The sequence below is a fragment of the Erythrolamprus reginae genome, chromosome Z (assembly GCF_031021105.1).
Source record: "Erythrolamprus reginae isolate rEryReg1 chromosome Z, rEryReg1.hap1, whole genome shotgun sequence".
Lineage (NCBI taxonomy): Eukaryota > Metazoa > Chordata > Lepidosauria > Squamata > Dipsadidae > Erythrolamprus > Erythrolamprus reginae.
Genome location: NC_091963.1, coordinates 100,646,114 through 100,670,250, shown reverse-complemented (window position 1 = coordinate 100,670,250; position 24,137 = coordinate 100,646,114). Strand labels below are relative to the sequence as shown.

Sequence of the window (24,137 nt, the reverse complement as noted above, 5' to 3'; positions counted from 1 at the left end):
CGGAAGTATTGTTGCAGGATGCCAATAACTTTCGGTATCCCCATCGGTTTGGTGGTGATGGGTGGATACCAAGGAAACTTTGACTTGGAGTGCGGTCATGAGTTCTTTCCAAAACTGGCTGGCGATTGGAGATGCTGGTGTCGGTTAAGCCATGGAGGTGGAAGATGTGCTGGATGAATAGTTGAGCTGTGATCTTGGCTGTAGGTATTCGTCAACAAGGGATGAAAGGAATCATCTTGGTTAACATGTCCACCACTACAAGTAAAGCAGTGAAACCTTGAGAGACAGGTAAACAGGTGAGGAAGTCCATGGAAATGGTACCCCCAGAGTCTTTTAGGTGTAGGCAAAGGGTGGCTGCCTTGGCTTGGCGACAACAGATGCAGGGGTTAACGTAGGCACTGACATCATGGCGAAATCTGGGCCCCGAAAAGGTTCGAGAGATGAGGCGTAGGGTTTTGAAGAGGCCAAAGGGGCCGGCTGCCGGATTATCGTGGCACTGGTTGAGGATGAGACCTCAGAGTGGACCTATTGGGACATAGAGCAGGTCACGGTAGCGGAGCAACTGCGATCGACGTGAGAGGTAGAATGGTACAAAGCGGCACAGGTTCTTGGGCTTGGGTATATTCAGGTTTGCAAGACAATGCATCGTCTTGTTTGTTATCCCATTTGGAAATGTAGGTAATGCGGAAGTCGAATCTGGTGAAGAAAAAGGACCATTGGATGTGTCTCTGGCTTAACGTCCTGGCAGTTTGGAGAAATTCCAAGTTTTTGTGGTCAGTTCTGACCTGTACTTGGTGACGGGCTCCTTCCAGGTGATGTCGCCAGGTCTCAAAAGCAGTCTTGATGGCTAAAAGTTCTTTTTCCCAAATAGTATAGTTGTGTTCAGCAGGTTTTAATTTTCTGGAATAATAGGCACAGGGAAATAAGGGTCCACTGTCTTGGCATTGTTGAAGAAATACAGCCCCCACTCCAACATTGGAGGCATCAGCTTCTACGATAAATGAACAAGCAGGATCAGGGTATTGGAGAATAGGTTCTTGCATGAAAGCTTTTTTGAGGTTGAGAAAAGCTTGTTGCTCTGTATTACCCCATTGAAATGGAACTCCTTTCTGGAGAAGATGGGTGAGGGGCGCCGTCAAGGTGGCAAAGTTGGGAATGAAGGTTTGGTAGTAATTGACAAATTGCAAAAATCGTTGGACATCTTTGGCTCGAGCTGGAGGTTGCAAAGTTTGCAACACATCAAGTTTTCCGGTGTCCATGGTGATGCCTTGAGAGGAAATGACATGTCTTAAAAGGTCGATGGAAGTTTGGAAAAATTGGAATTTTTCTAACTTGGCATAAATGGTGTTGTTGGAGGCGCTAGAGTACTTGTCGTAGGTGGTGTAGGTGGGTCTCTTTAGAAGGAGAGTATATCTAAATGTCATCAAGGTAGACGACCATGAAGTGGTCAATAAAGTTGTTGAAAATATCATTCATAAAATGTTGAAATACTGCTGGCGCATTGGTGAATCCAAAAGGCATGACGGTGAATTCTAAATGGCCGCAGCGGGTGCCGAAGGCGGTCTTCCATTTGTCACCTTCACGAATGCAAATGAGGTTGTAAGCGCCTCGCCAATCAATTTTGGTGAAGATAGTTGCTGTGCGTAGGCGCTCCATGAGTTCAGAGATCAAAGGTAAAGGGCAGCGGTTACGAATGATGATGGAGTTGAGTTTTCGGTAATCACAGCAGAGTCTTAGGTCTCCAGTTTTCTTTTTGACAAAAAGTACTGGAGCAGACAATGGGGAAGATGAGGGTCGGATGAAGCCTCTGGCTAGGTTCTTGTCAAGAAAGTCTTTTAAGGCGGCTGATATGGGTTGAGACATTGAATAGAGGCGTCCAGCAGGAAGTTTGGTGTTGGGTAAAAGGTCAATGGCACAGTCATAAGATCGTTGGGGGGGGGGTGGATAATTGGTCTGCTTCTTTTTCATTGAAAACGTCGGCAAAATTGGAAATATCTGGTGGGAGGGTGCCGGCAAGCTGGGCAGGAAGTTGAGTGGTAAATGGTGAATGAATGTGGTCTACACATTGTAGACTGGGAAAGGAAATACGGTTTTGGGACCACACGATATGGGAATCGTGGGTTTTGAGCCATGCTAAGCCAAGGAGTATAGGAAAGTGGAGACCTTTGGTGACATAAAATTGAACAGATTCTTCATGGTGCGCGATGGTTAAGGTGAGTGGTTGGGTCTAGAATTTGATTGGTCCAGACAAGAGAATGCGGCCATCGATAGTTTCGACAACAATAGGAGGTGTGACTCGGCACAATGGTATGGCGTGAAGGTCTCATCCATAAAGATGGTAGCAGAATCTACTAAGGCAATAGCTGGGAGGGTTTTGGGTGGGTTTTTAAAGTTTACCTCAGTGGCTAAAGTCAGGTGTCTTAAAGGTCTCAGTTCATCTGCCGTAACGTTGGGATTCGACTTGGTGCCCGCCTGGCCTAACGTTTCCTTTAGGCCGGGCTCTGGTCATTTCCCGGCAAGGTAGCCTGGACCTGGAACGCGGGCCCACTGTTTGAGACTGGAATCGGAGCGGGAGTGCCACGTCTTCTTGGAGGGCAGCATCTCCACAATACATGTAGAGGCCTTCTGCTCGACGTCTGGCTTTTTTGGCTTCACTCAGGCGGGGTCTGGTCGTGCCTAGATCCATTGGTTCCTCTCGAGTGATGGCAGCTGGTCGGTTTCTGGTGTCTGCTGGTATCTAAAAGGGGTATCTTGGCACTGGATTAAAACAATTGTTTTGAAGTCTTTGGTGTGGAGCTGGCACTGGTCTTCGGAGAGGGGCGGCATACAAGTCTAATAAATTATTATTATTATTAAATTATTATTATTTCTCCCCAAACTGGCTTTCATATCTGGTGACACGGTTCTGGGCAGATAACTATTTAGTCTCAATGGTCAAACAGGTCTGGTAGAGTTCATTTAGCGTGTTAGGAGTTGATTGGTGCATCAGCTCGTTCACAAACTTGGAGGTCAGGCCATCCTGGAACAGTTCCATAAGGGCTCCCTCATCCCAATCCAGGGGTGTGACTAGTTTCCGAAAGTTGGAAATATACTCGGAGATGGGCTTGTTGCCCATGCGTAATTGACGCAACTGAACAATAGCGTTTTGTACGCACATGGGATCTTCAAATTCTTGTTCAAACCTCTGGCTGCATAATTTTGCAGGATTGGGTCCTGACGTGCTAGGAAAGGTGATGCCCTCTCAAATGCAGCACCTTTGCACAGGCTCATAATGAAAGAAACTTTCATGGCATCTCTAGCAAAATCCTCTGGAGACGAGTTAAAAAAGTTTCCACACTTGTGAAGAAATGGAGTGACTTGTTCTCTTGCCCCTGTAAAAACTGAGGGCTTAGCTAAATAAATTTTTGGCCTTGATGAACGATGATCTGTGGTTGTGCTGGGGCTGCTGCAGCTTGATTTTGCTGTAATGTAATGATCTGGGCCTGCAAAGCCGTGCTAGTTTGTGTTAAGGCAATTAATTCATTTGTTAAATTGGCCATCCTGAGCCGGTTGGTTGTTTTCTTTTTTAGGAGTGGTCAATACTGTTCTGGTTTCAAGCTAAGGCAACTATTAGTTGAAATAAAGGATTGCTAAATGCATATATTTGTAAAACACAACAACAACTTTATTCTTTTTCCTCTTCTTCCCCTCAATCATCATTGCACGCAGCGCCTTTCCCCCCCTCATCTCTAGTTTTAGCATTAAAGTAAAGTAACTTGAAAGTCATATAAAAACATTCCACAAGTCATTCTAAAATTTATGGGCTAATCAGTGTTAATCCAGAATCATAAAAGCAGGCAATAAATTCACACAATGTATAGCTTAGCTCGGAGCTGGTTAGGGAAGCCCCCATTTTGACGACTCAGGCAAGATTGATGAGTCAGCTTTCTCTTCCGTTCATACCTGGACATGAGGAAATTAATTAACCAGTTCCTCCCCTTCTAATATTTTCCCCCTAACACCTGTTCTCTTCTCCTCTGCAAGCATCTGAAGTAAGGGTTAACCACCTGACATCTTCGCTAGAACTGGAATGCATCTGCACGTCACCTGCCTCCTCCCTTTCTGTCTGTAAATCAGGCCTTCTACCAATTCATAATCGCTTTCCACTTTGGAATCTGAAAAATCTGCAGGCTGAACGAGAGTATACACAACACCTTTGAGAGAAATTCTATCTGGAAGGGAAATAAACCCTACAGCCAGATTCAGTAACATAAAGAAGAACATTTATGTTCAGAGAAGGAAAGAGAATCAATTTCTGAACCAGAAGAGTAAGAGTTTTTAAAACTTACTTAAGTAAGTAAAAGAGTCAAAGGGGAAAATAGCCCAGTCAAAAAATCAAGGGCTCTGTAGTAACAAAAAGGGGATTTAGCATAATAATGGTGTGTAGAATTGAATGGAATTGAGTTGATATGTTTGGTCACCGGCAAACTAATCATATGTATGTGTATGCATGTAAAATGGAGCACAATTGCAGATTGGATGCAGCAAAAACAGTTACTATGAATGTATTCTGACTTTTTTTGAACAGTAAAGTGTATTTTGTTTACTAAAAATTATTTTGTTGAGAACGATGAGTGGAGAAAAGTGTTACGTAGTGTAGTGTTCGAAAAGCAAAGGATCCTTTTGCATTGAGGGAGAATGGGGGGAAGGACAGCCCTCCCTTTTCAGTTTGGCTGTTCACTTTTAACCATTTTTTCCCCTTCTTTCTTCACCTCCCTTCTCTTGCTTGAGAAGAAAGGTGGGTAGTCGGCAAGCTATTCATAATGCCTTTTTTATTGTTTTGATTTGATATGCTTCCTTTTTGAAGATCTTTTGAGGTTTAAAAAGTTTAATTGAAAAGAAATGATTTTGAAATTTTTTTGAAGCATTTGTGAATGTTTTAAGCTATGTGAATTGTTTTCATTTGAATGGAATTTGAATCCGAATGATTTTATGGGAAGCAAAGCATTGATTTTAAATTTTGACCCAGATATATTTCAGAGTTTGAGCTTAGAATACTTTAATTATTTGTTGTTGTTGTTGTTGTTTGTCTTGTCTGTGTGCAGGACACACTGATTTTAAAGATTTTTTTTAAAACTGATGTGCTTTACTTTTGTTACAGAAATGATGTATTGAATTTTTTTTTGAAAGCCACCTTTAAGATCGATAACCAGATGAAACTTTTGGATGGGAATGAAAAAAAAATTGAGGGTGAAAGCAAGTGATAATGGAAAAATCATTTGGTGATAAGGGCAGTTATCTAGCTGCAGAAAGAAGAGTCATTCCCAGAGGTAGAGGAGACTTTGGGAGAGAAATGAGAGGAAGGGGGGTTGAGTATGGAGGAGGAAAAGTTTTTGAAGGAACCTACATTCCAAACAGGGGGAGAGGGGAATTTTCCAAACCCCCAAGAGAATGTTTTCAATGTGTAGGGAAGAGACATTTTCTACGAGAATGTCCACAGAAAAGACAGATTAAGCAAGCGAGTGATGGAAGAAAATGAGAAAATATATTAGGGAAGTCTGGGGTTTAATTCACCTGAAGCCCTTGATAAATTTGAAGGTGGGAAATGAAAGAATGGTCATCGTTTTTGTAGACACTGGAGCCTCCCACACATCTGTGAGAGTTTGAAGCCTGAAATGAAAATAACAGAAGAAACAAAGAGAATCAAGTTTTTTTAATGTACCTCACACAGGTACAAATATAATGGGAGGAGACGTTATAGTACAAATGAGAATTACTATCAATTTTTCCACTGAGGAGGGTGTGATTTTTAAATTAATAGAAGAAGCCGAGGAACAATAGGGAATAGAAGAAAGTTACAAACGGAAGCAGTAGTAAGACAAAAGCAGTACCCTACTTTGCTAGAGGGAAGGACTGCAACCAGTGAAGAACTACCAAAAATTTTACTATCACACTGTGGGTGTGGTTTATGCAGGACGCCCTGCATTTTCTTTCAACATATTTCAGTGCAAATTGGGTGCTCTTTGGTGGAGCTCCATTTTCGCTACCCCACTGCGTTTCCCCCCCCCATCCGGGGAGTAGCCCACCCTTGACTGCAATCCATTAGCGCAAAGGGGAGTAGCCCACCCTTGACTGCAACCCATTAGCGCAAAGGGGAATTGTTAGAATCAACAATGTGTCACTAAAATTGAAATTCTCTGCCGAAAAGGGGTTGAGGAAGGGGAAAAATAAATTGCAACTTATTGAAAGAGAAGTCAAATACTTAGGACATATAATTAGTTAGAGGAGTAATCCTTGAAAACAAAAAGAGGCTTAAGGAAATTAATAGGATAGTGGCATACTGCAGACTGTGGATTGAGGATGCAAACCCCCTGTAATTAGTAATAGAGAACTTGATAAAAGTTACAACACCTGAAAAATGTCCACCTGTTAAGATTACCCAACCTGAAGAAACCTTTCTATCTGTTTATAAATGTAAAAGAGGGGACAGTTTATGGTGTAATAAAAGTGGTATGGGCAGAAGAAACCAGTATCTTACCTGTCCATTTTATTGGACATTGTTAATAAGTGATGACCTAAATGCCTTCAGGCCATCACTGCAGTAGCAGATTTAGTTGAAAAGAGCAGAAACTTATGCAAGGGGGTGCTTTAATAGTCGGTAGCCCTCATCACATTGGAAATTTGTTGAAGGAAAAAAGTGGGATGCTGGCTCACAGATTCAGATCCTTTAAAATGTGAAGGCATGTTGCTTGACCACAAAGAGGTGGTAGAACTTTGGCTAGATTTATAAGATGAGCTGCTGCGAGAAGGGGAAAAAATATACATAGAGGGATTCTCTCGGGCGGTGGACAGAGAAAGATCAAATGGATATGCTGTCATAAGAGGAGGAGTTTGGTCAGTGATTGAGAGAAGCAAATTACTGAAACATTGGTCAGTGCAAGTAACTGAATTATATGCATTATTAAGAGCTTTGGGATTAAGTAAAGGAAAGATTGTGAATACTTACACAAACATAAAATATACCTCTGGAATACTGCATAATCTTTGGAATATTTTGGAGGAAAAGGGAGTATGTTCATAATGGATCAAAGGAAAGAATTTGATCCATTATGAACTAATTATTCAAGTGTAAAATGCTTTGCATGGGCCCTTGGGATACACATCAGAGCTCACCAACAGGAAGACGAAGAAGATGTTAAAGGAAACAGCTAATGCAGAGCCCCAATTAATAAGATTAGAGGAACAAGAAGAAAACCTTTTAATTTTGTTACCTGAAGTGGAAGAACCTGACCAGTTTTCACTGAAAAAAAAAGAGAAACTTACACAGTTGGGGGTTCAAAAAGGGGGAAATGGGAAGTGGTATTTGCCAGATGGGAGGCAGATATTGAATCAGAAGAATAATGGAAAGATTGCATGAGGGAAGTCATTGGGGAATTCAGGGTCTGATTGATGCTATGTTGAACATTTTGAAAATTTATTTATTTATGTATTTATTTATTTATTTATTTATTTATTTATTTATTTATTTATTTATTTATCAGATTTGTATGCCGCCCCTCTCCGTAGACTCGGGGCAGCTAAGAACAATAATAAGACAATGTAAACAAATCTAATATTTAAGTTAATTTAAAAACCCCAATTTAAGAAACCAATCATACATACAGACATACCATGCATAAATTTTATAAGCCTAGGGGGAAGGGAAAGTCTCAATTCCCCCATGCCTGACGACAGAGGTGGTTTTAAGGAGCTTACAAAAAGCAAGGAGGATGGGGGAACTCTGATATCTGGGGGGAGTTGGTTCCAAAGGGTCGGGGCCGCCAGAGAGAAGGCTCTTCCCCTGGGTCCCACCAAACAACATTGTTTAGTTGACGGGACCCAGAGAAGGCCAACTCTGTGAGACCTAACTGGTGGTTGGGATTCGTGCGGCAGAAGGCGGTCCCGGAAATATTCTGGTCCGATGCCATGAAGGGCTTTGTAGGTCATAACCAACACTTTGAATTGTGACCGGAAACTGATTGGCAACCAATGCAGACTGCGGAGTGTTGGTGTAACATGGGCATATTTAGGAAAGCCCATGATAGCTCTCGCAGCTGCATTCTGCATGATCTAAAGTTTCCGAACACTTTTCAAAGGTAGCCCCATGTAGAGAGTATTACAGTAGTCGAGCCTCGAGGTGATGAGGGCCTGAGTGACTGTGAGCAGTGATTCCCGGTCCAAATAGGGCCACAACTGGTGCACCAGGCGAACCTGGGAAAATGCCTCCCTCGCCACAGCTGAAAGATGTTTCTCTAATGTGAGCTGTGGATCGAGGAGGACGCCCACGTTGCGGACCCTCTCTGAGGGGTTTAGTGATTCCCCCCCCAGGGTAATGGACGGACAGATGGAGTTGACCTTGGGAGGCAAAACCCACAGCCACTCCGTCTTATCAGGGTTGAGTTTGAGTCTGTTGACACCCATCCAGACCCCAACAGCCTCCAGGCACCGGCACATCACTTCCACTGCTTCGCTGACTGGACATGGGGTGGAGATGTAGAGCTGGGTATCATCTGCATACTGATGATACCTCACCCCATGCCCTTGGATGATCTCACCCAGCGGTTTCATGTAGATATTAAATAGTAAGGGGGAGAGGACCGACCCATGAAGTACCCCACAAGGGAGCAACCTAGAGGTCGACCTCTGACCCCCCAGTAACACCAACTGCGACCGGCCGGAGAGGTAGAGGAGAACCACTGAAGAACAGTGCCTCCCACTCCCAACCCCTCCAGCCAGCGCAGAAGGATACCATGGTCGATGGTATCGAAAGCTGCTGAGAGGTCAAGAAGCACCAGGACAGAGGATAAACCCCTGTCCCGGGCCCACCAGAGATCATCCATCAGTGCGACTAAAGCAGTTTCCGTGCTGTAGCCGGGCCTGAATCCTGACTGCTGAGGGCCTAGATAATCGGCTTCTTCCAAGGACCGCTGGAGCACCACCACCTTCTCAACAACCTTCCCCATAAAGGGAAGGTTAGAGACTGGGCGATAGTTGTTGAGAATGGCTGGGTCCAGGGAAGGCTTCTTGAGGAGGGGGTGCACAAGTGCCTCCTTGTAGGGATCCATAAAGGACCCCCTCCCCAAAGAAGCGTTGACAATCTCCTGGACCCAGCTCCGTGTCACCTCCCTGCTGGCTGAGACCAGCCAGGAGGGACATGGATCCAGCAAACAGGTGGTGAAACTCACAGCTCCAATGGCATTGTCCACTTCATCTGGTCTCACCAGATCATACTCTTCCCAGACAGGTGGACAAATACGGGCCTCAGTCACCTCGACTGACTCATCAGTCGACTCTGTTTTCCAATTGGAGTCGAGGTCCGCTCGGATCCGAGCGATTTTATCAGCGGAAAACGTGTTAAAATCCTTGGCACTACTCTGCAAGGGCTCCCCAACTCCCCCCTGATTAAGAAGGGAGCGGGTCACCCTAAACAGAGCAGCCGGGTGGGATTCCGCTGATGCAATCAAGGCAGCATGATACGCGCATCTTGCCGCCTTGAGCACCACTTTGTAAGTCTTAATGTGAGCTCTTACAAGTGTTCGATCGGATTCGGACTTACTTTTCCTCCATCGCTTCTCTAAACGTCTCTTCTGGCGTATATGTATACCATGTATATCATGGCCCAACAAATCATAAACAAATATGTGGTTTGTCAATAAATGTTTGAATCATAATCATGTGAGGCAAACTCAAAGGGGAGGAAGATCTCTGGTGCTGCAAATTGATTTTACAAAAATGCCACAGGTTGGGGGAGGGGGGCTCAGAGATTTGTTAAACTGCTAGAACTGTAACCAGGTTTCTGTTAGAACAAGTTATTCCCAGATATGGATTGGTGAAAAGAATTGATTCAGAGCAGGGAAGATACTCTACAAGAAAAATTGCACAAGGAATTAGGAGGACATTTGGGAATTTATTGGGACTTACACAGTCCTTGACACCCTGCCAGTTCTGGGAAAAATTGAAACTATGGACAACAAAATAAAACATTGATTAATGGAGATATTCATGGAGACAGGAATAAAATGGATTAAAAATTACCTATAACTTTGTTGAGAATTGGAACTGAGCCCCAGGGACACAGGGCTGAATCATTATGAAATGATGTTTGGTATGCTTGTTTAAGGGGGAGGAAATTGAAGAAGATACTTTGCCTACCAAAGACAAGGGAGTGATTAAGTATTTGCAGTTAATGTCAAAATCTTTTGAGTTTTACAGATCCAGGGGCTTGTCATTGCAAACACCTATATTGAGTTTTAAGGTACATCATATTGAAGTCGGAGGTTGGATCCTGATAAAAAGGTGGAAAATTGAGAAGCTGCAACCTATTTCTGAAGGCCCGTTTCACTATTAATACCATTGCAATGTGATGCTGGACCCATTACACCCATGTGAAGAAAAGCAGTGCTCCCGATACGTGATGGACAGGCCAACCTGTCAGACCCTTGAAGCTGCGGATAACCAGAAAATAAAATGCTTGTTTTTCTCCTTTACAGCCTGGACGCCCAAGTACCCACAAGAAAAGAAATGAAGGATGGGTAATACTGATTCTAATGTGGCTAGGGTTGATAATGGGAGAAGTAGAATGTTATCGAATTTGCATAAGTGCTAAAGGTAGACAGGTGAGATGGGATGAGAGCCCAGAGAAAGATGTACTCATATATTTGATGAAATAGTAACTGAATGGCCTCAAGACGAAACACATCCATGTCATTGGGGTGGTCTTTGGGGAGAATTTTGGGAATATGAATGTTATATGTTAATTGGAGCAGGAGAGTCATTATGTAAAATAAGTGCTGAATTGCAAAAGAGAGCTACATGTGGAAAGTGGAATAAAACTGCATCCACTCAGGAATTTTCGGTTAACAATAGGTGCGGAGAACAAGTATATTCAGATTTGCCTATGGGATGAATGGGTTGGTGTGCTCTGGAACCTAAAATGATGAAATCAATAATGCACACACCCTTACAAAGAAGAAAAAGGGCAAGTTACATGTCTAGAGCATCTAATGCCACGTGTGATCAATGCATTAATTGAGTATCTTATGGGAGTACTGTATAACATTGAACACTTTATTATACACTAATATACATCCTTCAGGAACAAAGAAATATGGAATCTGCATATATGAAAACAATATATATATAAATGAGAAAAATAAAACATGGTATTCTAATCCCTAAAACCCTGCAGAATTCAATATCAGTATAAGAATTCATTTATGCTGGTAAAGGGGACAAACAAAGACATTATAAATTAATGCAAGCTCAGTAATACAATTAGAATTTGATGCATGCAGGGTTTTGGAGGTGCATCTACAAGGAAAAGCCTGTAAACAAAGTTGGGAAATGATGAGATTGAATGTCCCGATATTAAAAGAATTCATAATGGGGTTTGGCAATATCGTTAAACTAACCTGGAAGATAGCTAATGCTGACAAACAGGTGTCTTATGGATTTGGAATACAGTGTTCCCTTGATTTTCGTGGGTTCAAACTTCGTGAAAAGCCTATACCACGTTTTTTCAAAAATATTAATTAAAAAATACCTTGCGGTTTCCCCCCCTATACCACGGTTTTTCCTGCCCGATGACATCATATGTCATCGCCAAACTTTCGTCCGCCTTTAATAATTTAAAAAAAAATTTTTTTAAATAAATAAACATGGTGAGTAATAATCTAAATGGTTGCTAAGGGAATGGAAAATTGTAATTTAGGGGTTTAAAGTGTTAAGGGAAGGCTTGTGACACTGTTCATAGCCAAAAATACTGTATTTACTTCCGCATCTCTACTTCGCGGAAATTCGACTTTTGCGGGCAGTCTCGGAACGCATCCCCCGCGAAAATCGAGGCAACACTGTAGATGCCAATGGACATGATTCTCAGACTTATATAACTATAAAGCAAGTAAATGTAACCAATGAAACTGAAATCCGATGGTCGGTATACAACACCTTAAGGAAGGCAGGAAAATCTCCACTGGGAATAGAAAAAGCCAGAAATTTATTTTTTTTAATTTGCAGAAAATGTGGCCAGAACATTGGGGGTGGCCAATTGCTTTGTATGTGGAGGAACTAATATGGGGGAGGTATAGCCATGGAAAGCATTGGAAGCAAATGGTGAAACTTTTAATAATTTAACATGACAAGGCAATATTACAAAAATGACTACAGGCTTATGTTCATAGAGAAAATAGATATTAACCACAGATTTGATTGGAAAAGAATGCTACAAATAAAATAATACGGAAAAAAATTATGTAAAAGATTTCTTATGTTTTGGGATATTGGGAAAATGGACATGGAAAATCTGAAGCTAATTATATTGAGCCTGTTAGTCATGACTTCCAGGGGGTTCTTCGAAATGTATTTAATGAAAACTGAAAACCTTCTTTCTTTTTGATACCTTTAACCAATGAGCAAGAGCTAGGAGCACTGATTTATGATACCTGGATACGATATAAAAGAAGTCTGGATACTGGAATTGGTGGAATTGTTGTGGGACGTGGCATGGTAATGAATGGCCTCCGGAGAGAATTATCACTTACTATGATCGAGGAACACGGGCCAAAAATGGGTGTTAAGGGTATTGTACTCCTACATATATATACAGTATATGTTGAATTGTATTATTAGATTGCAAGCTGTAATGGAGATAGCTGGAAATAGAATTGATTTTTCTTTAAACACAATTGCAGCTAAACGGGATAAGCTAAGAACTGCTAATTATCAAAATAGATTGGCTCTTGATTATTTACTAGCATTAGAAGGGGGAGTATGTGGAAAATGTAATCTTATAAATCGTTGTTTACAGACTAATCAAGTGGGAAATGTGGTGGCAGATTTAACGGTTGATTTAAGAATAATAATTCATGTCTTGGTTAAAAAGTGGACTGGAATTATGGAGGAGAATGGGTTTCTATGTAGAATATTTAGAAATTGGAAACAAGCTGCATTTATGATATGTGTAATCTTGATTGCACTAATGTTATTACCTTGTCTTATTCTAATTAAGGGTATTATTCAGAACTGTATTTAAGATGTTACAGTTAATTAATGGTAAAAGAGATGGAAAATGAATTGGAATTATTGGAGAATGGACTTACAAATAAGAAAGAGAGAACAAACTGCTGAAGATGAAACAAAATCATAAATCATGTTATCTTGAAGAATGATAAAGAAAAGAAATGAAGGAATTGAAAGCAGAATTTAAGAGTTTAAGTTTTGTTTTTATAAGCTAAATTGTTTGTATCTGTATGTTAAATTGGGATAGAATTTAAGTCAATAAGGATATGCTGAGATATTGTTTTTGTAGGAATGTGGGAACATGTTGCAGCTGTGGTGTAACCTTGAAGAAGAAACGAATCAATACTTACCAGTAGAAATGTAGAACGCTGTCTCCTTTTGAAGACAACTCTTGTTTCTTTGAACTCTGTAAAATTCATAGCCTAGATAGAAACGTAGCATTATAAGAATATGTTTGGTAGTTAGGCATGGGAAGGGATTTTTTTTCTGTAATCGGTGTATATTAATAAGCTTCTCGCTTCTGTATGGTGTCATTCCCGTGAGGGGGTTTCACCCGCTTTTGGCCAAAAATATTTTAAATAATCAAAGAGAATAAAACTTTTCTGTTCTCTTTGCCTGAACATCTTGTCTGGAATTTATTTTCATAAAGATTTAGCAGCCCAGTTCTAAACAGGTTGACTTCACTCTGTGAATTCCTTCCCCAGTATAGATTTAAAATCAAATCTTGCCTTGTTGTTGACAAATGTTGATGGATTGGGCTCAGATGTAGCATAAAGCTATCAGGGCCAAAGCTAATAGGAAAAACATCAAAATGAAGCAAAATCCTCCACTGTTTCCTGGCAGAAGACCTCCTGATCTCTAGCAAGTGCCACTTTTGAATAAGCAGGAAATCTTCCAAATGAATTGAAAGATATCTAGCTGTAAATTTCTCCATTTATAACATTGATCTCTATCTATGTCCCCTGACAATTCTTACATACTGAAACTTCTCTCACAAGTAAACACAACCATAGAGAGGTGTTCCCTCTAATTTTTTTGGGGGGGTGGGCGGAAAAGTATAGTGTCTGAGCGGCAATCCCTTTGGGACTGGGCGGCACAGAAAAAATAAATAAACAAACAAACAAACAAACAAACAAATAAAAAACCCACCCTGTTTTGCCTCAGAGAATTTCAAAATAAAATACTGTACTGTGTGTCTATAACAGTGAGCTCATAATAGGGCAACTCTACCAATATCAAAATGCCACTTAAATAGTTGAGCTAGTTTCAAACTAGATTTTGATTTTCTTTCTCTCTTCCTTACTCCCATTCTTTTTCTTTCTCTTTTCCATCCTCTCTTTTTTCTATCTGTTTCTCTCCCTCTTTTCCTCTCTCTCTCCTTTCCTCTCACTGTTTCCCTCTTGGCTTCTGGGCAGGTTTGGAAAACTCTGAGTTGATGATGATTTTTAAGTCAGCGATTGCTCACTGCTCAGCTTAGAGGGAACTATGCCATAGAGACACTACGACCCACCACAGTTATTCCTTAGTCCTGACAAGAAAAAAAAACAATAGAAAAGGAAAGCTGGACTGGAGAGAAAGATGAGGGAAAAACGTGAGCAGAGAAAAGTAACTGGAAATGGAGAAAAAATGCTAGAAAAGGGGATATCAGCCCTATTGACTTTATCAAGGGTATCCATTCTTTCTAACAGCAAAATTTACAAAATAATCACTTTTCACTGTGACTTTGTTATTACAGTTTCAATATTATTATTCTCTTTACTTAATTCTTTATCCTTTCTTGTTCAAATCTTTCACATAAATAATATCACCATGCACCCTGTAATTCTCTCTTCACAATTAACAAAAGTTTAAACTCTATTTAATTTTCTTGTTTCTCCTCTTTTCTTTTTTTCTCCAAGCATTCTTCTTTTCTTCAGAAGCAAAATGTTCTCCTAAATTATTAATTATCCAACTTCAAAAGTAATCAAATCCAATTAAAAGGTTGCCTTCCACGAAAGAAGGGAAAACAAACAAACAAACAAAAACAAAACGCAATTCCTCCTTAAATGTTCTCACCTTATCTAAATCAGTGTTTCCCAACCTTTTTTGAGCCGCGGCACATTATTCATATTTTCAAAATCCTGGGGAACATTGAAAGGGTGGGTGGGGGGTGGGGGGTGGGCTAAAGAAAAGTTTGGACAAAAAAACCCTCTCTCTTCCTCCCTTTCGCTCTATTTCTCCCTCTTTCTCTCTTTTCCTTCCTTCCCTTCTTTCTCTCTCTCCATCCCTCTTTCTTTCTTCCTCTCTTTTTTGCTCTTTCTCTCTCCCTCCTTCCCTTCCTCTGTCTTTCTCTCTCTCTTGCTATCTCTTTCTTGCTTTTTTCTCTCTTTCTTGCTCTCTCTCTCTCTTTCACTGTCTCTTGCTATATGTCTCTTTCTTTGCCTCTCTTGCTATCTCTCTGTCTCTCTTGCTATGTCTCTCTTTCTTTCTTTCTCTCTCTCTGCCTCTCTTGCTATGTCTCTTTCTCTCTTGCTATGTCTCTCTTTCTTTCTCTTTCTCTCTCTGCCTCTCTTGCTATGTCTCTCTTTCTCTCTTGCTATGTCTCTCTTTCTCTTTCTCTCTCTGCCTCTCTTGCTATGTCTCTTTCTTTCTCTTTCTCTCTCTGCCTCTCTTGCTATGTCTCTCTTTCTTTCTCTCTCTCTGCCTCTCTTGCTATGTCTCTCTTTCTTTCTTTCTCTCTCTCTCTGCCTCTCTTGCTATGTCTCTCTTTCTCTGCCTCTCTTTCTCTCTCTGTCTCTTTCTCTGCCTCTCTTGCTGTCTCTCTCTCTGCCTCTCTTATATGTCTCTCTTTCTTTCTCTCTCTCTCTCTCTCAGCTGACTGCAAGCGGGAGCCCTGACGGCAGCTGGACGTGCTGTTGGACGCCGTATATGCCAAGCCCGCAGCGCCAGCAGTACGGCGTCCAGCAGCACGTCCAATCGCCACCGTCAGGGCTCCCACTTGCAGTCAGCTGAGAGAGAGAGAGAGAGCTCCCGCCGCCTGGAGCTCCCTCTCGCCGCCGCCATCTCCCCGCGACTGCCTGCGGCCGCTACAGCCACCCCCCCGCTCCCCCCGCCAGTGCCCTCCCGCCGGGCCCCAAAAGACACTTGCCGCCGACGCCAGGGCCCGGTGGGAGGGCACTGGCGGGGGGACCGGGGGGGGTGCGGCTGCAGCTGGGAAAGGGAAAGGCGCAGGGAGGGAAGCTGCCTGCCCGCCTGCCTCGGGGAGCCGCGCTTGCAGCCGCAAACCAAAAGGGCAACCCCCGCGCGCTCCCCAGCCCCGGCCCGCCTCTGCACCCCCGCCCGGCCCGCGCTCTCTCCTGTCCTCTCCTGCCCGATGTCGTGGTTTCCGGCGCTCTCCTGCTGGGCCCCAAAGAAGGAAGGCGGGAAAAAGGCACGAAGAACGAAGCTCTCCTTCTTCTTCCTGCCTTCCTTCTTTGGGGCTCAGCAGGAGAGCGCCGGAAACCGCGGCATCGGGCAGGAGCCGGGGGACAGCTGCGAGCGGGCGCTCCAGGTCGGCACCGGCAGCGCCCCACCCAGCTGGAGCTTCCGTAGCTCTGCGGCACACCTGGCAGTGTCTCGCGGCACACTACTGTGCCGCGGCACACTGGTTGGGAAACGCTGATCTAAATTATCTTCTTCTACATGGTCAAGATCAAGTCTTCCAGCTTCTATTTTGTTTGTTTGAGTAAAATATTGCAATACTTTTTCTTTCATCCAGTAGATGGCACTCTCCATGTCTGTTCCATATAAGCTAGTCTATTAAAACCATCTAATTGTCAACATATCAGGGGAACTTAAAATACACATAAAAATGCTATTTTCTCCAGAAAAATCATTTTTCTTTCTTTAAAATGTTTTGACTTTCCCTAGTTTTCCTACTAGTAAAACTTCTTCTTGGGCTTTTTGTATTACAGTCCCCCCCCCCCCCATGTATATGCTTCTTTCTTTCTTTTTTGTGTGTTCCCAAGTACCAAATAGCCTCTATTCCAAGCTCAAACATTTCTTTTAAAGCTCCTATTCTGAATTTTCTTTTAAATATAAATTGGTAATTATCTCGCCAAGTTCCAGCACTCCATTCAATCAATTCTTGGGTTCCATTGTCCTTTAAGCTTTAAGGTGGCCACAAAAATATCCCCCCCCCCACTGCTGATTGGAAGAGCTGTTTCTGTTCCAGCGAGGAAATGGTCAATTCCTCACTGTCCACAAAACGCCTCCCCTTTCTTCATTGTCCCTACAAGATGACTGTAGCCTGAAGATATCCTGGCAGCAGTTTGTCCAGGTGGATTTTGCATTATTAGAGCCCACTATTTTCCAGTCCATTGCCACCATGATGTCAAATTGGAAATCCAGAAGGAAGGTTTGTTTACTGATGAGCACAGCAATCAACAGCATGTGGTTCTATGACAGCTGACCAACTGGTTGAATGAGTAAATGGATCTTTATACGTTTCTATGATGCTGCTGGGGGTTGTGCAATGTCTAAAATGCCTCTAAGGTAGGAGTGATATCCTGCAGGTTGTCACAGGTTCTGGGGAACTAGTAGTGGAAATTTTGAGTAGTTCAGAGGACCGGAAAATACCACCTCTGGTTGGCCCCAGAGTGAGGTGGGAATGGAGATTTTGCAGTATCCTTCCCCTTGCTGAAAGCAAGAAAGAAGATCCTCCAAGCAGTGTTCTGATATCTCAGGACATGCCACAAAGAAGAGGGAGTCAAGCAGTGGTGGGATTCAGCCAGTTTGAACTTATTTGGGAGAACTGTTGTTAATGTTCTAAACAGTTCAGAAAACCGATTGTTGAAGAAATTTTATTTTGTTTTTTCCACCTTTACAGGGATACAGTAATCCTGTAAGAAAAGCAAGAAGGAAATATTTTGGTGTTGTTTCTAGCCTAATCTTGATTGCCCTGCTTAGAAAAACTGCCTCTGTGGTTAATCCTTATTGGTGGACCGACAAGCTAAACTAAATCAACCTAGAGAAAAGAAGCTGGGCACAGAAAAGTTTCAAGTTTAATCAGATTTGTATGCCGCCCCTCTCCGCAGACTCGGGGCGGCTCACAGCAACAGCAATACAATGTACGACAAATCCAATATTTAAATTACTTTAAAAAACACCACAAATTAAAACCAATCATACACACTAGCGTACCATGCATAAATTTTATAAGCCTAGGGGGAAGGAACATGTCAATTCCCCCATGGCTGATGACAGAGATGGGTTTTAAGGAGCTTACGAAAGGCTAGGAGGGTGGGGGCAACTCTGATATCTGGGGGGAGTTGGTTCCAAAGGGTCGGGGCCGCCACAGAGAAGGCTCTTCCCCTGGGTCCCGCCAAACGACATTGTTTAGTTGACGGGACCCGGAGAAGGCCAACTCTGTGGGATCTAACTGGTCGCTGGGATTCGTGCGGCAGAAGGCGGTCCCGGAGATATTCTGGTCCAGTGCCATGAAGGGCTTTATAGGTCATAACCAACACTTTGAATTGTGACCGGAAACTGATCGGCAACCAATGCAGACTGCGGAGTGTTGGTGTGACATGGGCAAATTTAGGAAAGCTCATGATAGCTCTCGCAGCTGCATTCTGCACGATCTGAAGTTTCCGAACACTTTTCAAAGGTAGCCCCATGTAGAGAGCATTACAGTAGTCGAGCCTTGAGGTGATGAGGGCATGAGTGACTGTGAGCAGTGACTCCCGGTCCAAATAGGGCCGCAACTGGTGCACCAGGCGAACCTGGGCAAACGCCCCCCTCGCCACAGCTAAAAGATGTTTCTCTAATGTGAGCTGTGGATCGAGGAGGACGCCCAAGTTGCGAACCCTCTCTGAGGGGGTTAGTGACTCCCCCCCCAGGGTGATGGACGGACAGATGGAGTTGTCCTTGGGAGGCAGAACCCACAGCCACTCCGTCTTATCCGGGTTGAGCTTGAGTCTGTTGACACCCATCCAGACCCCAACAGCCTCCAGGCACCGGCACATCACTTCCACTGCTTCGCTGACTGGACAAGGGGTGGAGATGTAAAGCTGGGTATCATCTGCATACTGATGATACCTCACCCCATGCCCTTGGATGATCTCACCCAGCGGTTTCATGTAGATATTAAATAGTAGGGGGGAGAGGACCGACCCCTGAGGCACCCCACAAGGGAGTAACCTAGAGGTCGACCTCTGACCCTCACTAACACCGACTGCGACCGACCAGAGAGGTAGGAGGAGAACCACTGAAGGACAGTGCCTCCCACTCCCAACCCCTCCAGCCGGCGCAGAAGGATACCATGGTCGATGGTATCGAAAGCCGCTGAGAGGTCAAGAAGCACCAGGACAGAGGATAAACCCCTGTCCCGGGCCCGCCAGAGATCATCCATCAGCGCGACCAAAGCAGTTTCCGTGCTGTAGCCGGGCCTGAATCCTGACTGCTGAGGGCCTAGATAATCGGCTTCTTCCAAGGACCGCTGGAGCCTTCTCAACAACCTTCTCAACAACCTTCCCTATGAAGCTAAAAAAATGAGGCTGGCAAAGACTCAAGAAATAAGCAAGCATATACGTTTTTATGACAATGAATAAATTTACAACTTACATGAAATGCTTATACAGAGAGGAAACAAACTAATAAAGTATCTCATTGTTTCACAATCCAGACAAATGAGATTGGGCTGAATTTGATAGAACGGAATACACTACTAGTTGAGTCTGTTTGGAAGAAATACATTGAAGAAACCCATGTGTGTATTTTTGCACAAATATTTTTATAAGCTGTTGTAAGAATGAAATAAAGTGAAATATTTGTTTCTTAAAAAAAAGAAATAAAAACTGCCTCTGTGGTTAATCCTTATTACCTTGTAACAGCTAAGTGTTGCTCCAGCAAGCTTGTGCGCTCTGGCAACAAAGCTTTATTTATTAGATTTGTATGCCGCCCCTCTCCGTAGACCATTTCCTTATTTTTTTCTTGTTACTAGTATCATGTATATTAATATTATTATATCTTTACATACCTCCAATATGCACTTAACAAAACAAATAAATAAAATAAAAAAATTAAATGTACTGTATACGGTGTACATGTATACTAAGCTATCTAGGCCGCCAGGTGGCGGTACAACTGTTCTGGGGTCGCAAACAGCCTGGGCGTAGCTTCTGTCTGGCTAGGAGTCAACTCCGCCCATTTCCCTCCCTCCAGATCGACGTGCCTCCAGTAGCCGCTCAGGTGTGGGCGTGGCTGCTGGAGGAGCCCCTCTCGCTTTTGCTGGGGCAGCCGGCGATTACGGTGCCGTGCTCGTTTTTGCATCGCCCGTCTTTCCTGGTCGTCGAGAGGAGTGGCTGCCCGTCCCGCTGCCTTTCTGCAGCGCCATGGCAGAGCTGGAAAGCCTGGAGTTCGGCAAGGCAGACTTCGTGCTTCTCGACACCGTGTCTATGCCGGAGTTCATGGCCAATCTCCGGTTGAGGTACAGAGTTGATGGCCGGGAGGTGGAGGGGGTGGGGCGCGGGGAAAAATCTCCGTTGCCCCTTCCTGCCCCCATTCCAGGGTGGAAAGAAGGAGAAGGAGCTGGGAGCAGCCGCAGGTTCCTTGCTTTTTGTCTGTCGTGGAAAGTAAATCGGTTTCATTTCCCATCGCCAGTTCAGTGAACCCTACTGGAACGAATGTTCCCTAGACAATGGGAACTGGGACAAAACGCAAAGCAGGGAGAAAAGCTATTTATTATTTGGATATAAATTAATTATTATTTAGTAATATTAATTTATTATTTTCATTGTGATATTAGATCACCTTGAAATCCTACAACTGCTAGGCAGACCAGGAAATGAACCCAAAAGAGAAGGCAAAGTACTTATGTATTTCTGCCAGGAAAACTACCTGGATATGGCTGGGAAGTCATCAGCCATAAAGTTCAATTTAAGTCTTAGCTTAAACATTTAGACTGTGTGTTCATAGTGTGTCATATGCATAATCTATCTGAATGAAAAACTGTAGGATTTTTTTCTTGAGACTGCTAAATCCCAGGTATACTATAACTAATTAGCAGGAATCCTGGAAATCTTTGAAGAAGCCTCTCTCAACTGGTTGCTTTCCAGATGGAGTTAAAGTGGGAGGGAGGAGGGGTGTTATGGGTTTGGGAAGAAAGCATCTTCCCTCATTTAAAAGGGTTGCTAGGGTTGAGAGAGTTGTTTACCTGTGGCTTCATTTTGAGCAGAGTCGAAAAGTTTCAGTTAAAGACTTCCTTATTCATACCTTGGTTTTTATACCGTGTGTTAGTTAAGTCCACTTGATGAAGTATTTACATCTTTACTATTTTGGGTTTGAATGTGGAAGCCCTGCTTTTAAATAGTCTTAGAGGATATTGACTGGTATGGTTACTGTGTATTATTCTACTAATTTTTGCAACAATATCATTTACAAAAATTATTGCTGGGTCCCTTTTATAATGTTATCTTCAAGACTTACAGAAGTCTATTCATAGAATTAAGTTTTATCCCACACTCCTTGGGATATCTGCTTTTTATAGGGTTGAATTTTGGGATTGAACCTTGAGTAGCACAACACCCTACCTCAGCTTTATATCCTGACTCAATAAAATCACTCAAATAATGGCTGAAATATCCACAATAATTTTACCTCTTGGAAGTAGAAATAAGTTTTTTATAGTACTCACAGGGAGTATTACAAGCAAAATGGTGATTACTTTTTAATCTTATCTATTATACAATCATAAAAATTGTCTAACATTTTCATCTCCATCAGTTTATATAATCCAGACTGGATTAAAACTATCCAAAATTAAAATAGAGCCTATTTTGGTAATAAAATGATTCTATGGAGCACACCCCTGAAATTTCTGGCACTCTTGATTACTTTCTGAGTTTGGAAACTGAATTTATAACCCAGTTTGTAAACTGAATAGATAAAGAATCTCTGGCCTCCAAATGTCACAAAAATGATAAATCGAAGAATGCCACCATGTTGGCTGAGATTGTTGGGAATGGTAATATAAACAGCATAGATTGCTTGCGTCTAGCAAAAATCTATTTGGTCTTTTGGTTTGCATTGTTGCTTTCAGTGCAATTTTCAAAACAGTGACTTTATTTTGGATAACATGAATTCATTTTGGCCTGCACACATTAGAATTTTATTCCTGTTGTTCTCATTACTGTTATGGCGGCTCTTTAATCATTTGTCCAAATTTAAGTATGTCACCTGGATATGGAATACTCACTGTGAGGCACGATTAAATGTTCATACTGGAGGAACTCCATCTATATAATAATGGCACAAATTATTGCATTAATCAACACAGAATGAATATGTTTGTGTTAGATAGGTCTTTAGCCTAATGTATATGACATAACCCACAGTTCAGATTTAATACATCTGTTTGCACCATTGCGATGGTTTGTCTGGGATAATTATCTTGTTTTCATCTTGTTTTCAAGAATTTTTCAACGATCTGTTTCTCATAGACACTACAAAAGCAATGTCTTTTCTTTCGGAACCTCAGAAAACCACCTGGAATTCTAAAGAGAAGTTCTGTCTCTGAAGTCAAGCAAGCGCTCTGTTTCACAGACTAGTTTGGGGGGGGGGGGGCAGCCAGCCAACCAACACACACAAACACACCCCTTGCTGTTTTACTGCAGAGCTTTTATAGATCCTCTTTGCTAGGCAGCTGAGCTGCCCAGGGAGAGGCCTGACTGTTCACCTCCTGCACTTGGCTGCACCCGTTTCATCCCCAGGTTTCCGCCACCAACCCTTCGAGTGCTGCCTTTTCTGCTTCACCCATTCACTGAACAGGCTGAAAATCCCATTCATCCTGGTCTCTTGGACACACAGGACACTTTGCCGTCAGCCAATCAGAGGAGCAAGAATCCTACCTCCTTCCTTCCTTCCTCTTCACTCCCCTCCACTCTCCTTTTTAAGAGAAGGACTGGGAGGGGGTAGCCTCCCTCCCTCCCTCTCTCTTCCCCCATTGTGCAGCGCCTGTGTATGTGGGATGGCAGCGGTGTGGTTGGGTGGGATGGCATGGAGGGAGGGGGTGGATGTTGCACGTGTAGGCTCTCTCTCTCTCTCTCTCGCTGGCTGGGCTTGCTCGCTGGCTGCTCTTCCCGACTTATGAAGATTCAAACTGAAGAGTATATCCTGAAGCTGAAGAGTATAAGTCTGATCTTTGATTAAAATAAAAGAAAAGGTAAGGGTAGGGTAGGGTTACGAGGAAGGAGTGTTGTGGAGAAAGGCTTTCTCTCATGGGTGGCGATCCCCACAGGAATCCTCTCCCCCACCCCATGTGCACCTGGCCGATCGTTTTCTGATATTTCTTTGGAAGTAAATGTAACCTATTGCCTATTTGTCAATGACTCTAAAGTGTGCAATGGGGTTGATATTTTGTAATATGGTAAATGATTTAGCTTTACTAGATAAATGGTCAAAGCAATGGAAACTGCAGTTTAATGTTTCCAAATGTAAAATAATGCACTTGGGGAAAAGGAATCCTCAATCTGAGTATTGTATTGGCAGTTATGTGTTAGCAAAAACTTCAGAAGAGAAGGATTTAGGGATAGTGATTTCTGACAGTCTCAAAATGGGTGAACAGTGTGGTTGGGTGGTAGGAAAAGCAAGTAGGATGCTTGGCTGCATAGCTAGAGGTATAACAAGCAGGAAGAGGGAGATTGTGATCCCGCTATATAGGGCGCTGGTGAGGCCACATTTGGAATACTGTGTTCAGTTCTGGAGACCTCACCTACAAAAAGATATTGACAAAATTGAACGGGTCCAAAGACGGGCTACAAGAATGGTGGAAGGTCTTAAGCATAAAATGTATCAGGAAAGACTTAATGAACTCAATCTGTATAGTCTGGAGGACAGAAGGAAAAGGGGGAACATGATTGAAACTTTTAAATATGTTAAAGGCTTAAATAAGCTTCAGGGGGAAAGTGTTTTTAATAGGAAAGTGAACACAAGAACAAGGGGACACAATCTGAAGTTAGTTGGGGGAAAGATCAAAAGCAACACGAGAAATTATTTTATTGAAAGAGTAGTAGATCCTTGGAACAAACTTCCAGCAGACGTGGTTGGTAAATCCACAGTAACTGAATGTAAACATGCCTGGCATA

At 42.8% G+C, this 24,137-nt stretch overlaps 1 protein-coding gene across 2 annotated transcripts in view; it reads left to right on the top strand.

Moving 5' to 3' along the window:
- Nucleotides 1-20,254: 20,254 nt before the first annotated feature.
- The window catches only part of MYO1D (myosin ID), a 170,940-nt gene continuing 167,057 nt past the window's right edge, over nucleotides 20,255-24,137 (top strand). The window contains exon 1 of one of the 2 annotated variants that reach the window (XR_011556871.1): nucleotides 20,255-20,482. Coding sequence is in view for 1 of the 2 variants with exons in the window: in XM_070727987.1 (XP_070584088.1) it covers nucleotides 20,388-20,482 (95 nt within the window). In the remaining variant the exon portion in view is untranslated. The remainder of the gene's footprint in view (nucleotides 20,483-24,137) is intronic. The other variant, XM_070727987.1, reaches the window with a different exon arrangement.